The following is a 12731-nucleotide window of genomic DNA, read 5'->3' on the forward strand; positions in this document are numbered from 1 at the left end:
TCATGGTCAAACTCAATCTTAATTACACAGCTCTGAAAACATATTAGAAAGGTAGTCACCTGACAAATTCTGTCTGCCGGCTTCACTTTGTCTGTTGCTGGAAAGAGAAACTGGCTCCGAAATGCTGCTCTCTGTTCCTCCCATCAGTGGTCTCAAATGGCTTACAGACACTTGCTCAATAAAAGACGTGCCATGCTTATGGAAGTACCACCATTCAAATATCTGTGACAAACAGAAAACATCCTTCACTTAAAATGGAATTGATCAGCAGATATGCGAGTTTAAGTTCAAACATTCTCTTACAACATTATATTCAATTCAGGATTTTAAGTGCATTTCCAAAGAAAAATAAACATAAGATTCCCCAATAACCCATGACGTGTAAAAATGAAATACTTTTTTAAATATATTTTGTGATGAAATTTAGATACACTTAGGTAAAACTATGCATTTGTAATCAAGCATTACAAACAATAAGTACTTAACTGCTATATTGTTATTTTATTCTATCTGTAGCATGATTAAAAGGATTTTAAAACAACTAGCATAGTGAATTAAATACTACACTAAGATTAGAATACCCACATTTGACTCCCAAATCAGCCATTTATTAGCTGTGTGCTGTGTGCAGGTCACTTGACCTCCAACAACATGGCGCCTCACTGTCCTCATCTGTTAAATGTGGTTATTAAAAAGTATAAGAGGGCTGGGCTGTGGCACAGCCTGCAAGGCCAGCATCCCATAATGAGCACCAGTTTGAGTCTAGGCTTCTTCACTTCCAATCCAGCTCCCTGCTAATGTACCTGGAAAAGTTATGGAAGATGGCCCAAGCGCTTGAGACCTTGCTGCCCTCATGGGGAACAGGATAAAGTTCCTGGCTCCTGGCTTCAGCCTGGCCCAACCCTGGCCCAGCCCTGGCCACTGCAGTATTTGGGGGATCAAGGGATAGAAGATCTCTCTTTGTGTCTGCCTCTTTCTGTCTTTCTCTGTCACTCTGCCTTTCAAATAAATAAATAAATCTTTTTTTAAGTACATAAAAGTGGCCGGCGCCGTGGCTCACTAGGCTAATCCTCCACCTTGCGGCACCGGCACACCGGGTTCTAGTCCCGGTTGGAGCGCTGGATTCTGTCCCGGTTGCCCCTCTTCCAGGCCAGCTCTCTGCTGTGGCCTGGGAGTGCAGTGGAGGATGACCCAAGTGCTTGGGCCCTGCACCCCATGGGAGACCAGGAGGAAGCACCTGGCTCCTGCCATCGGATCAGTGCGGTGCACCGGCCGCAGCGCACCAGCTGCGGCGGCCACTGGAGGGTGAACCAACGGCAAAGGAAGACCTTTCTCTGTCTCTTTCTCTCTCACTGTCTACTCTGCCTGTCAAAAAAAAAAAAAAAAAAGTACATAAAAGTGTTTTTTGACCCAAAAAGCATTACTCCAGTATTTGGCAATATTACAAATGTAGGTTAATAGTCAAATTGATTCCCATATTGGACCATTTAAAATTGGGACATTTGGGGCCAACAGCTGTGGTGCTGGCATCCCATATGGGTGCCAGTTCAAGTCTCAGCTGCTCTCTGCTAATGTGCCTGGGAAAGCAGCAGAAGATGAGGGAGAGAGAGTCTTCCATCCCCTGGTTCACTCCACAGATGGCTACAATGGCTGTAGCTGCACCAGTCCAAAGCCAGGAGCTTCCCTCCAGGTCTCCCATGTGGGTACAGGGGCCCAAGGACTTGGGCCATCTTCTATTGCTTTCCCAGGCCATAGCAGAGAGCTAGATCAGAAGAGGAGCAGCCGGCACTTGAACCCATGCCCATATAGGATGCCGGCACTGCAGGCAGTGGCTTTACCCAGTAAGCCACAGTGCTGGTCCCTAAATAAATAAATCTTTACCAAAAGCATCTGGACATTCTTCCCATTTCCATGGTTTATCATTTTTATACAAAGAGGAACCCAAAGAAGCTCTCCGTGCTGAATCAGCAGAGATTTTCATATCTAGACACTCAACCTCCTCAACCCCCTCTGGGTTTCAGGTTAAATGACACTTCCTCAGAGAACTTTTCTGACTCCAGAAAACAGGACAGGTAGAGCTGTGTCATGTACTTTCACTGCATCCTGTGTTTTCCTTTCGGAGAACAGCAATCTTTCCACTGATGATTGGTGCCATTCCTCACATCTCTAAGTATACCCTCCTCTCTTCAGGGAGAAGTAACATGCAGCACAGCCTGCTTCCTCTTTTCCTTTGAGTCTTTCCATAAACAAAAAAATCATCATTTCGGTGGGGCCTTCCCTTGCTACCCTAGCTATAATTCCCACCCTCTTCTCTGACACTTTATATGCTTTCTCTGCTTCACTTTTTCCCCTTAGCACTTCTCACCAACTAGCAAGAACATACTATTTGCTTTACTTATGTACCATCTACTATCTATACCCCAATATAATTAATCTCCATGAGAACATGATTTTTTTGTTTGTTTGTTTGTTCACTGCTATAAGCCCAGTGCCCAGAAATACTGTGTGATATACAGCAGGTACTCAAAAAAAAAAAAAAATCCTCAAATGAATGAATTGATGTCTGTAATCACTTTCTAGGCCGAATTCCATCAGGCCACAATCTTCTTTTTTTTTTCCTGCTTACCACGGTATCCCCAACATCCAGAAAAATGTCTTATTTATAAAAGGTTCTCTACAAATATTTGTTGAATGAATGAATCAAGAGCTTTCAGTTTAAAATTGCTTATTGGAACAATTTCAAGTAACTAGTTTTCTAACCTTTGATTATAAAACCACTTCAGTATCTTCCTCCTATTATTTATGGACAATTTCCCTTAAAAATCAACTTACAGACTACTCTTCTACCAAATATACTGCATTTAAAGAACAAACAAGGGGATGGTGCTGTGGCATAGTTTGTTAAGTCTCAGCTTGTGGCACTGGCATCCCAGATGGGCTCCAGTTCAAGTCCCGGCTGTTCCACTTCTGATCCAACTCTGCTATGGCTTGGGAAAGTAATGGAATATGGCCCAAGTGCTTGGGCCCCTGCACCCATGTGTGAGACCCAGAAGAAGCTCCTGGCTCCTGGCTTCAGATCGGTGCAGCTCCAGCCATTGTGGCCATTTGAGATTGAATCAGCAGATGGAAGACCTTTCTGTCGGTCTCTCCCTCTCTGTAACTTTGCCTCTCAAATAAATAATCTTATAAAAAATACACTGTGTTTATTTAAAAAAATTCACAACTACTTAAGAGATTACAATCTTTTTTAAAAAAATATTTTACTATGAATACAGAGTGCATCACATGCAAAAAATCAGAGCTTTCAAACACCTAGGAATGTTATTTTTACTTCACTAAATAGAACAAATATGCTACGTAGGTGCCAAAGACATGTAGTCACTGCATGCTACATTGTGGCCTACTGAGTAAATGCTATCACATTCATCAGAAAGTGCTAGAAAATCAGGGACAACATTTATCTATCATGCCACTAATGTTTTATGCTCAGTCGAACATGGTTTCTCTGTTCACTCTTAATGAGTTAACAAGCAGTTAATAGCCACCAAATATGGGCACAGTTTGGCTGCTCCCCTATGTTTTACTAAGAAATGGGATGAAACTTCTTTAAAACAACCAGAAGAAATCACACAAGCAGAAACTGTTCGTATAATGGAAGAGATAAGATTTATATTGGCTAACTCTTGGATTTACCAAACTGCCTAAAGACTGTCAAAAACTGTAATTCCAAAGGCAACATTAACAAGCTGCTCTTCAATATATGACATATAGGCAGTCTTTAATGAACGAATATGAAATCAGAGGCTTTCCAGGATTTAGGTCATCGTAACACAAGAGAATAATAATAATAAGCACTAGTAGTCACAAGTCTACTAGCTTTCTATGAGTCAAGCATTGGTGCCCAGTTCTTCATATGCGTTATGTCACTTAACCCTCACAACAACTGGTTTCAGAGACAAGGACATATATGCTATGCTTAAGTCACCAGCTCTAGTTTCTGCACTAGTAAGTGACAGGATTCTTACTCAGCTTTGCCTGACTTCAGAGCACCTAACTGTTATACTAGACCACTTCCAAAATACACCTCATTGTATATGAATATGTAATAGTACATGTTCATAAGTGTACACAAATCCAAATAGTGAAAGAAGTTACAAGCACAACCTCTTTAATAAAAACCCATTAATACTGCAAAGGTCATGATACAGTGTAACCTTTAAAATGTTACTGGAATTTTCTAATTTTTTTCCTAAAGATTTATTTATCTATTTTGAAATTCAGAGTTACAAAGTGAGAGGGAGAGCCAGAGAGAGCACTGGTTTGCTTCCCCGATGGCTCCAATGAACAACTCTGGGCCAGGCCGAAGCTAGGAGCCAGGAACTTCATCTGGGTCTCCCATGTGAGTGACAAGGGCCCAACCACTCGGGCCAGCTTTCATTGCTTTTCCCAGGCAATTAGTAGGAAGCTAGATAGGAAGTGGAGGAGCCAGGATACGAACCAGCGTCCATAAGAGATGCCAGTGTCTCAGGCAGAAGGTTTATCCATCCACCACAATGCCAGCCCCATTAATTTCCTAATTTTTGTACCTTTAAAATTCTGTTTTATAAAGAGTAGTAACAAATTTTAAATGGTCTTAAATATCATACACACACACAGGGTAATTAAAAAAAGTTGTGGAAAATGGAATTATAAGTTTATTTTGGTGCAAAAAGTTTTGAAATCCACGTATAACTTTTTCATAACACTCATTTTCCATGAACTTTCTGAAGGACCTTCATGTGTGTTTGTGTGTGTTTGTATACATATATACAGATACCTAAATTACAAGTTATCTCCCTCCTATGAGGAAATTATGATTTAGAGCACTTATGTGACTTGCCCAAAGTTATTAGTCAAAAGTCAAGACTCAAAATCACATTTTCTGGCTCCAAAAACTAATGCTTTTTCCACTGCATCAGCTGTTTAAATATACTTTATTTTATTTATTTATGCTTTCATATTTTATTGACTAAACATGCTAAAATAGTCTTAACTGTAAGTGGGTTTTATAAATCAATAAATTGTGAGCTTTATATGAACATGTAATTTTTTTATTTTTATTTTTCTGACAGGCAGAGTGGACAGTGAGAGAGAGAGACAGAGAGAAAGGTCTTCCTTTGCTGTTGGTTCACCCCCCAGTGGCCACTGCTGCTGGCGTACTGCAGCCGGCACACCACGCTGATCCGATGGCAGGAGCCAGCTGCTTCCTCCTGATCTCCCCTGGGGTGCAGGACCCAAGGACCTGGGCCATCCTCCACTGCACTCCCAGGCCACAGCAGAGAGCTGGACTGGAAGGGGGCAACCAGGACAGAATCCAGCACCCCGACCGGGACTAGAACCTGGTGTGCCGGCGCCGCAGGCGGAGGATTAGCCTATTGAGCCATGGCACCAGCCAAACATGTAATTTTTATCCTGAATTTCTCAACATCTTTTCTTTTTAAATCAAGAGGAAAAAGAAATCTCTTATATGACATTTCACGTTAACAAAACGGTTAACATTAGTCCCTGTTTAAAAAAAAGAAAGGTCTAATACAAATATTATTATTTCTACTATAGCTGGAGAGCACCACCTAGAGATGAGAAAAAAGAACAAAACAATCTATTGGCTAAGCAGGGCACAATATTTCCCAAGACTTTTATCTGTAGCATATTTTTCCAAAGTGTACACTAGGAAACACTGGATCTTTGGATGTTAATGGGGATTATAAAACTGTAATTAAAAGTGGTATGTTATTTGGAAAAATTTATAAACAGATTTCTTGTGAAACTTTGCAGAATAGTAACAAACAAAATTCATGAAGTGCTTACTTTGAGCTAGTTACTATATTAGAAGCTTTTACATGCATTACCTCATTCAGTCCTCTTAATCTTACAAAGTGGACAGGGGCTGGCACTGTAGCATAGCGGGTAAAGCCTGCAATGCCAGCATCCCACATGGGTGCCGGTTCTAGTCCCGGCTGCTCCACTTCCCATCCAGCTCTCTGCTATGGCCTAGGAAAGCAGTGGGAAGATGGCCCACTGCACCCCTGTGGGAGACCTGGAAGAAGCTCCTGGCTCCTGGCTTCAAATTGATGCAGCTCCTGCCGTTGTGGCCAATTGGGGAGTGAACCAGTGGATAGAAGACCCCTCTCTCTCTGTTTCTCCTTCTCTCTCTGTGTAATTCTGACTTTCAGGTAAATAAATAAATATCAAAAAAAAAAACTTACAAAGTAGACATTATCATCCCCAGTTTAGAGATGAGGAAATTAGGGCTTGGAAAAACTGCAGGCTGAATTCTAGACACAGAAATTTGAGTTTGCCCAATACTGTCAACATTAAAATATTGGGAAATTCTGTATAAAATCTGCATATCCTGGTTCTCTTGAAATTGTCTGGAAAATGAGAAGATCTAGTAATACTAGTCACAAGTCCACATGGCACCAACTAGCTATAGCCATTTGGGGGGACATGAACTTTCCAGATCACCCAGATTACTTTGCTCCTTTAAAGAAGCAATTTAATTCTTACTCTGCCTGTTTCGTCATTTTTTGTTACCAACCTGGGCCCTTTGGGCATTTAATTGCTAACTCACTCCCAACCCTTCCTCTATTACAGTATACAATAAGCCTTTAAAATGCAAATACTGCCAATATCTATAAGCCCAGAGAAAGCTCCAGTGTTGTCCAACTTGCTTGAATAGACAACTTTTTTTTGTAACCACAGAAAGCATATTTTGAAAAATACCAAAACATGAAGGAAGGAAATGGAAACTACTTACAAATATTACTCCTGATATCAAAGAAGATGTCCCTGTAAGTGCCACATAGAATTTGGGTGTCAATGAATTTAAAAATACTGTCACTGTCGAAAGAAAAAAAATCAAAATATTAACAAATTGCGAATCTAAAGTACTTAATTTACAAATATGCAAGAATTTTTGAAGAGAAGGAAATAAATTGTACAGACGCTTCCCGATGTATGATGGGGTTACTTCCTAATAAACTCATTAAGTCAAAAATGCACTCAATATATCTAACCTTCTCAACATAGCTTAGCATTACAATCACCGAAGTCTCTCACTGCTTACCCTCCTGATCTGTGAGTGATTAGGAGGAGCTACAGTATAGCATCACAAGAGTGCAAGTTGCTAGCTCGGGGGGGGGGGGGGGGGGGGGGGGGAGATATCTACATTCAAAATCTGAAGTTCAGTTTCTACTGAATGTGTTTCACTTTCATCCTATTGTTAAGTCAAAGAATTGTTAAGTCAAGCTATACTGAATAGGGAATCATTTACTTTAATATCTGGTAAGCAATTTGTCTGAGAAAGTTGTAACTTTTGGGGCCAGCACTGTAGCATGGCAGGTTAAGCTGCTGCTTGCAATGAGGGCACCCATAAGCCAGTGCAGGTTCAAGTCCTGGCTGCTCCTCTTCCAATCCAGTTCCATTCGAATCACCTGGGAAGGTAGTGGATGATGGATGGCTCACATATTTGGGTTTCTGCTACTCACATCAGAGATGTGGATGGAGTTCCAAACTCCTGGTTTTGGCCATTGTGGCCATCTAGGGAGTGAACAAGAGGATGGCTCCCCACCCCCACTCCATGTCACTCTCCCAAATAAATCATCTTAAAAAAAAAAAAAAGTTGTCACTTTCTAACAAATGAGTTATTTGTTTGAGAAGTCAGAGCTACAGAGAGAGAGAGAGAGATTTCCCATCCACTGGCTCACTTTCCAGATGATTGCACTAACAGCACTGGGACAGGCTGAAGCCAGGAGCTTCTTCTGGATCTCCTATATGGGTGGCAAATGCCCAGGTATTGGGGGCCATCATCTGCTGCTTTTTCAGGTAATTAGCAGGGAGCTGGGTTGAAAGCAGAGCAGCTAGGACATCAACCAGCATCCATATAGGATGCAGGTGTTACAGCCAGTGGCTTTACCAGCTATGTCACAGTGCTTGCCCCCAAAGTTGTAACCTTTAGCTACTTTAGCCGGCGCCTTGGCTCAATAGGCTGGCTAATCCTCCGCCTGTGGTGCCAGCACACCCGGTTCTAGTCCCAGTCGGGGCGTCGGATTCTGTCCCAGTTGCTCCTCTTCCAGTCCAGCTCTCTGTTGTAGCCCGGGAGGGCAGTGGAGGATGGCCCAGGTCCTTGGGCCCTGCACCCGCATGGGAGTCCAGGAGGAAGCACCTGGCTCCTGCCTTTGGATCAGTGTGGTGCGCCAGCCGCAGCGGCCATTGGGAAGTGAACCAAGGGAAAAGGAAGACCTCTCTCTCTCTCTCTCTCTCTCTCTCTCACACTGTCCACTCTGCCTATCAAAAAAAAAAAAAAAAAGCTACTTTAACATTGCATAGTGTCTTAAAAATGCATTCACATATGACAAGGTAGGGTTTTTATAAGCAGCCAATCAAGATAACATAATTTAGCTTGCTTTTGAGAATAAAACTCCATGACTTTTCAGTCACAATTTGGATAAGAACTTTTGCAAATCTATAAGGATAAGAAGCTAAACAAACCTCCAGCCACTCCCTAATTATTTCGGAGAAACACAAATTAGACGGAAGGAAACCATGTCTGCATTTGGTAACTCAGCTGCAGAGGCAGAGCAACAAACTGAAAGCTGATTAACTGAAATCCTAGATCAGATTTTTCACTTCAAGTAATTGTGTCACAAATACTGTGTTTTTTTAAAAAAGAGAAACCTTATAATAGTCAATTACTCTCATCTAAATGGGTATCTAGTTAACAAGTAGAAAAATAGAGTGAACTCAGTTACTAACATTTTACTGAGCATACAAATATCATGAAGCACCTGTTACAGATGCCAAATTAGCTTCTCAGTCTAGTGTTAGTTATTTCTGAATTTACATGTGTACCTATTTTCTAAAAAAAGAAACATATTTCCAAACATTATCTCAGTCGTTCGTGTCATCTCATGGAATAGAAAAGGGAGTATTTGTCTTCTCTTGCTATAGAAAAATAAAACCATGATTTTGACTGTCAAAGTCATCACAAATCGGAAATAATTTCGTCTTGTTGTGAGGTTGCTGCTGAGAGCAAGTGAAATACTGTCACGACAGCGTAAAAGGCCTTAGGCCTTATCTACTTCGTCCTGTCTATAGCTGAAAGAATAGTATTTCAGAATCCCCGGGGGAACACGGTCTCCCATAGGCCTTTGTATCTTCAACACAGGCTACATAGCAAGCTCCACAAATACTGGGATTAAAAAAAAAAAAACAACTAATGAACAATCCCACCGCTATTCCTCTCTCTTCCCCTCTCCCTCCTGCAGTGTTCATCACTCAAGATTAAAGTTTAAAAAAACCAAAACTATCGCGAAAAGTCTAAGAGCTTTTAAGGCAAGAGAACGGTCGACTACGACCCCGGCGTCTTTGACAGATCTGCTCTTCTTCGCCGTCTAGGGTGGGGTCTCAGGGCTGGGCGGCGGGAGATTCAAAGGGACGACTTCCAGGGGACCCTACCCACGGCGAGGGGCTATAGAAATTCCACCTCCGAGTTTGAGAACGCGCTCTTGGGTCCTAGCACCCGAAGCTTACGGTCGGCCGGCGGCTTTCTCCGCAGGTGAACGGGCACACAAGAGGGCGGATCTGAAAAGCTCTAGGGAGGAGCCGCCAGCGGCAGCTCGGGTTTGACAATCAGCTGCCCGGCTGCGGCCCGAGGGAGAAGTTCCCCTCGGTCGCGCATCGCCCACACCTTCTCCAAAGCCCTCCGCGGCTACCGAGCGTCTCCACCCTTAGCCCTCGCCCCGGGCACTTCTCCTGGCGTCCCCGGGAGATCCGAGTCTCTCACCCGCTGCCAAGTTCTCACACAGCCTCAGCGGGACCCTCAGAGCGTAAAGCAGCCCCAACCCCGCCACGAACCACAACGAGGCCCCAGTCCCCGCCAGCCCAGCCCGCAGCCGCTCCTTCCAGCCCAGCGGCGGGCTCAGGCCGGCAGCGGGAGCAGAAGCAGTCGCCGCCGCAGCCCCGGCCTCACACAAGCCGTAACCGTCCGCCATCTTGCCGCTTCCGCGGGCGCCCGGAGCTGGGAGGGGAGAAGGGCAGGAAGCCGGGAGTCGGGAATCCTGGGATAGTGGCGGACCTGCGGTTAGCCTCCGTGAAGCTGGGAATCCTGGGGGAGCGGGGACCGAGAAGATCTGGAAGGTGGCGGAGCTTCTGGGGACGGGGAAGGGGCGTCTGGCAGCACGTATTCTGGGAGGAAATGGACTAGGATGTGACCCTGCAGTGTTTTTGCTTCCAAACGACTCGAGAGTCACCTTTCACCCCATTCCCGGCGTCGGAAAACAAACCGATCGTTTCAAGGGCCGAGCAGCTCTTAACGCTTTGGACTCGGCTGCCATGGAGATCACTAACACCAGGAAAACCTCTAGGAGTAGCGCTCGCTCTCTGGTCGGATGGAGCCCAGGCGTTAAGGACTGGCGAAACCCTCTGCCAGCGTCCAATAGATGAACAGGGAAATGAACGTAACTCAGTGAGAAAGATGTTAGACTAAAAAAAAAAAAATCCCTGAAGGCAAAGCCGACTTCCTGCGGCGCGGGCTCTAGGATCGGGCCCCGCCGCGCGTAACTGACATGGCGCCCTGTCGGTCGGGGTTTCCGGGCGGGTCCTTCCGACGGCCCCTGCGGCGATTCCATCACTCGGCTTTCTTCCCGGCCTGCCTCGCGCCCGCGGCCGGGCTGGGCCAGAGCAGCCCAAGATGGCCGACTTCGAGGATCGGGTGTCGGATGAGGAGAAGGTAAGGGGTCCGCCTCTCTCTCATCTCCTCCCCCGACAGGGTACAGGGGCCCGACTCGGCTGCGGTGGCGAGCCCGGCAGTGTCCTCAGCAAAAAGAAAGTTCGTGGCCCGCGGCGGCATGCGCTCTCCGCGGTCGGGACGCTTCCCTCTGCCTCACGGTGGCCCCAGTTCCCCATTACTCAACTCTCTTTTCCTCCAGGGTCTGAGGCACCGTCCAGTGGCCTTCCTACCACAGGAGAGACTTTGCCCTTACTGCGTCGTGACTGTGGGCTCTCTTCGGTCCCTAGGAGAGGGGCCGGTGGTGATGTCGCGGTGTACGGAGCAGCAGTTATTTGGCAGCCTTTAGCTGTTGGGGCTCGTCCCATCCCCCCCATTTTTAAATATGATTGGGGCTAGTTTAGGGCGAGTCACTTCCTGGTCAGGGTGGCCTCTTAACTTCCCTTTTGCTCCTCCTTCCTCAGGAAGTGATCTCTGCTGTCCCGAGTCCTTAGAGAGGAGAGGTCTCCAAGTGTTGACCGCCTCACTTACACATCCACTTCTTTTCTCACGTACTGTCGACTGAACGGATTCGCTCTAATACCTGTGTAAGCCTCAGGACATTTGCTGCAAAATTTGAACACCACTCTCTTCCCCGCAGACACTCCCTTGATTGTTTTGTAGGGTACCTACCGCCTCCGCGCCCACTCCATCCATCCCTTGCATCTTCCATCCTAACGATTATTTGGAAGAAAAGTTTTTGTTTTCTTGTTAACAAATCAAGAATAGCTAATGGCTTTTTGTTTTTTTAAATTCCAGAATTGTTTTCTATACCGCATAAGCATTTTAACACATTTAAGTCTGGGCAAAGCATCCTGGCTGATCGGATGCTTCACTGTGATGTCTTAGATTACAGTTGGATGTGTCAGCATACAATTTGTCTACTTCTTTAAAAGTGTCTTAAATAGCATCATGTTCTACATTTAGTGGAATAACTTTTTTTTTTTTAACGACAACTGCACATCTTTCTTAACACTGTGCCAGGATTTTCAGTAGATACATAATTTGAAAGCCTGTGGAAACTAGAATGGCTTAACTATAGGATAAAGAGTTAGGTCTTGTTTCCCAAAGTGACCTTTACTGAACATGCACCCTTGAGTGTTCTGTAAATTTGAATGCTTGCTTTATTTATTTATTTTAAAGATTGGGGTAGAGGAGGGGACTGTGTGTGTGTGATCCAGGAATGCTCTGTACAGGATAATTTGACATGTCCTATCTATAAACGCAGTGCCATTTTGAAATGTTGAAGAATGTGCTCAGCACAAGCGACTGAACAATACTTTAGAGTTTGGTTGTCTTGTTTGGAAACTTCTTGGCCCTTTGGCTAAGATCAAGTGTAAACGAATAGAACAGGGGGAAAACCTTATATATGAACTTATGCTGGGAAGAAAACTATTGTTTTAAGGCAAATAGCTATAATTCAGATAAAATTAATTATAGTGAAAATCCTGGGATAAAACATTTGTTAACCCAGCTGATGATGGTCCACTTATTTTAAGTAAAAATGTTATTACAACAAATTTTTATGAAGAATTTAGATATTAAACTGTTGAAGGTTATTGTGCCCAAATGATAAGCATTTGCCAGTGCTGTTGATTTTTTGGTCTTTATAACTAGGTTAGAATGCCTTTTAAATTAAAGTTGAGGAAATATATATGTATTTCAAAGTACAAATTAGATGTCTGAGCATCGTCAGTATCTTTATAGTATTAGTTTTGATTTTGTAGCAGCAGTTTTGGGACTGTTTGTTCTTATCTCCTGGTAAATGGTTTAATAATGACATATCAAGCAAATCATAGTTGGTAAGTCTTCCCCAAAATGTTAATGAATTTCATATTTGGTAAAGACTTTTAACCAACCACATTGTCTTTATTAGTGTGAGTGACTAACTATAGCTGATATGATAAAAATCTCACAAATTCCATTT

General features: G+C 43.8%; 2 protein-coding genes across 2 annotated transcripts in view; one reads left to right on the forward strand and one right to left on the reverse strand.

The window, feature by feature from the left end:
- ST7L (suppression of tumorigenicity 7 like) overlaps nucleotides 1-10050 on the reverse strand; it is a 93979-nt gene extending 83929 nt beyond the window's left edge. Inside the window, exons 1-3 of the mRNA XM_062191972.1 lie at nucleotides 9824-10050; nucleotides 6797-6879; nucleotides 60-222 (exon numbers count right to left, since the gene is read on the reverse strand). Of these exons, the coding sequence (XP_062047956.1) occupies nucleotides 60-222; nucleotides 6797-6879; nucleotides 9824-10031 (454 nt within the window). The 5' untranslated portion in view covers nucleotides 10032-10050. The remainder of the gene's footprint in view (nucleotides 1-59; nucleotides 223-6796; nucleotides 6880-9823) is intronic.
- Nucleotides 10051-10660: 610 nt separating this feature from the next.
- Nucleotides 10661-12731, forward strand: part of CAPZA1 (capping actin protein of muscle Z-line subunit alpha 1) — a 50539-nt gene continuing 48468 nt past the window's right edge. Inside the window, exon 1 of the mRNA XM_062191973.1 lies at nucleotides 10661-10768. Coding sequence (XP_062047957.1) covers nucleotides 10730-10768 — 39 coding nt within the window. The 5' untranslated portion in view covers nucleotides 10661-10729. The remainder of the gene's footprint in view (nucleotides 10769-12731) is intronic.

The sequence above is a fragment of the Lepus europaeus genome, chromosome 5 (assembly GCF_033115175.1).
Source record: "Lepus europaeus isolate LE1 chromosome 5, mLepTim1.pri, whole genome shotgun sequence".
Taxonomy (NCBI): domain Eukaryota; kingdom Metazoa; phylum Chordata; class Mammalia; order Lagomorpha; family Leporidae; genus Lepus; species Lepus europaeus.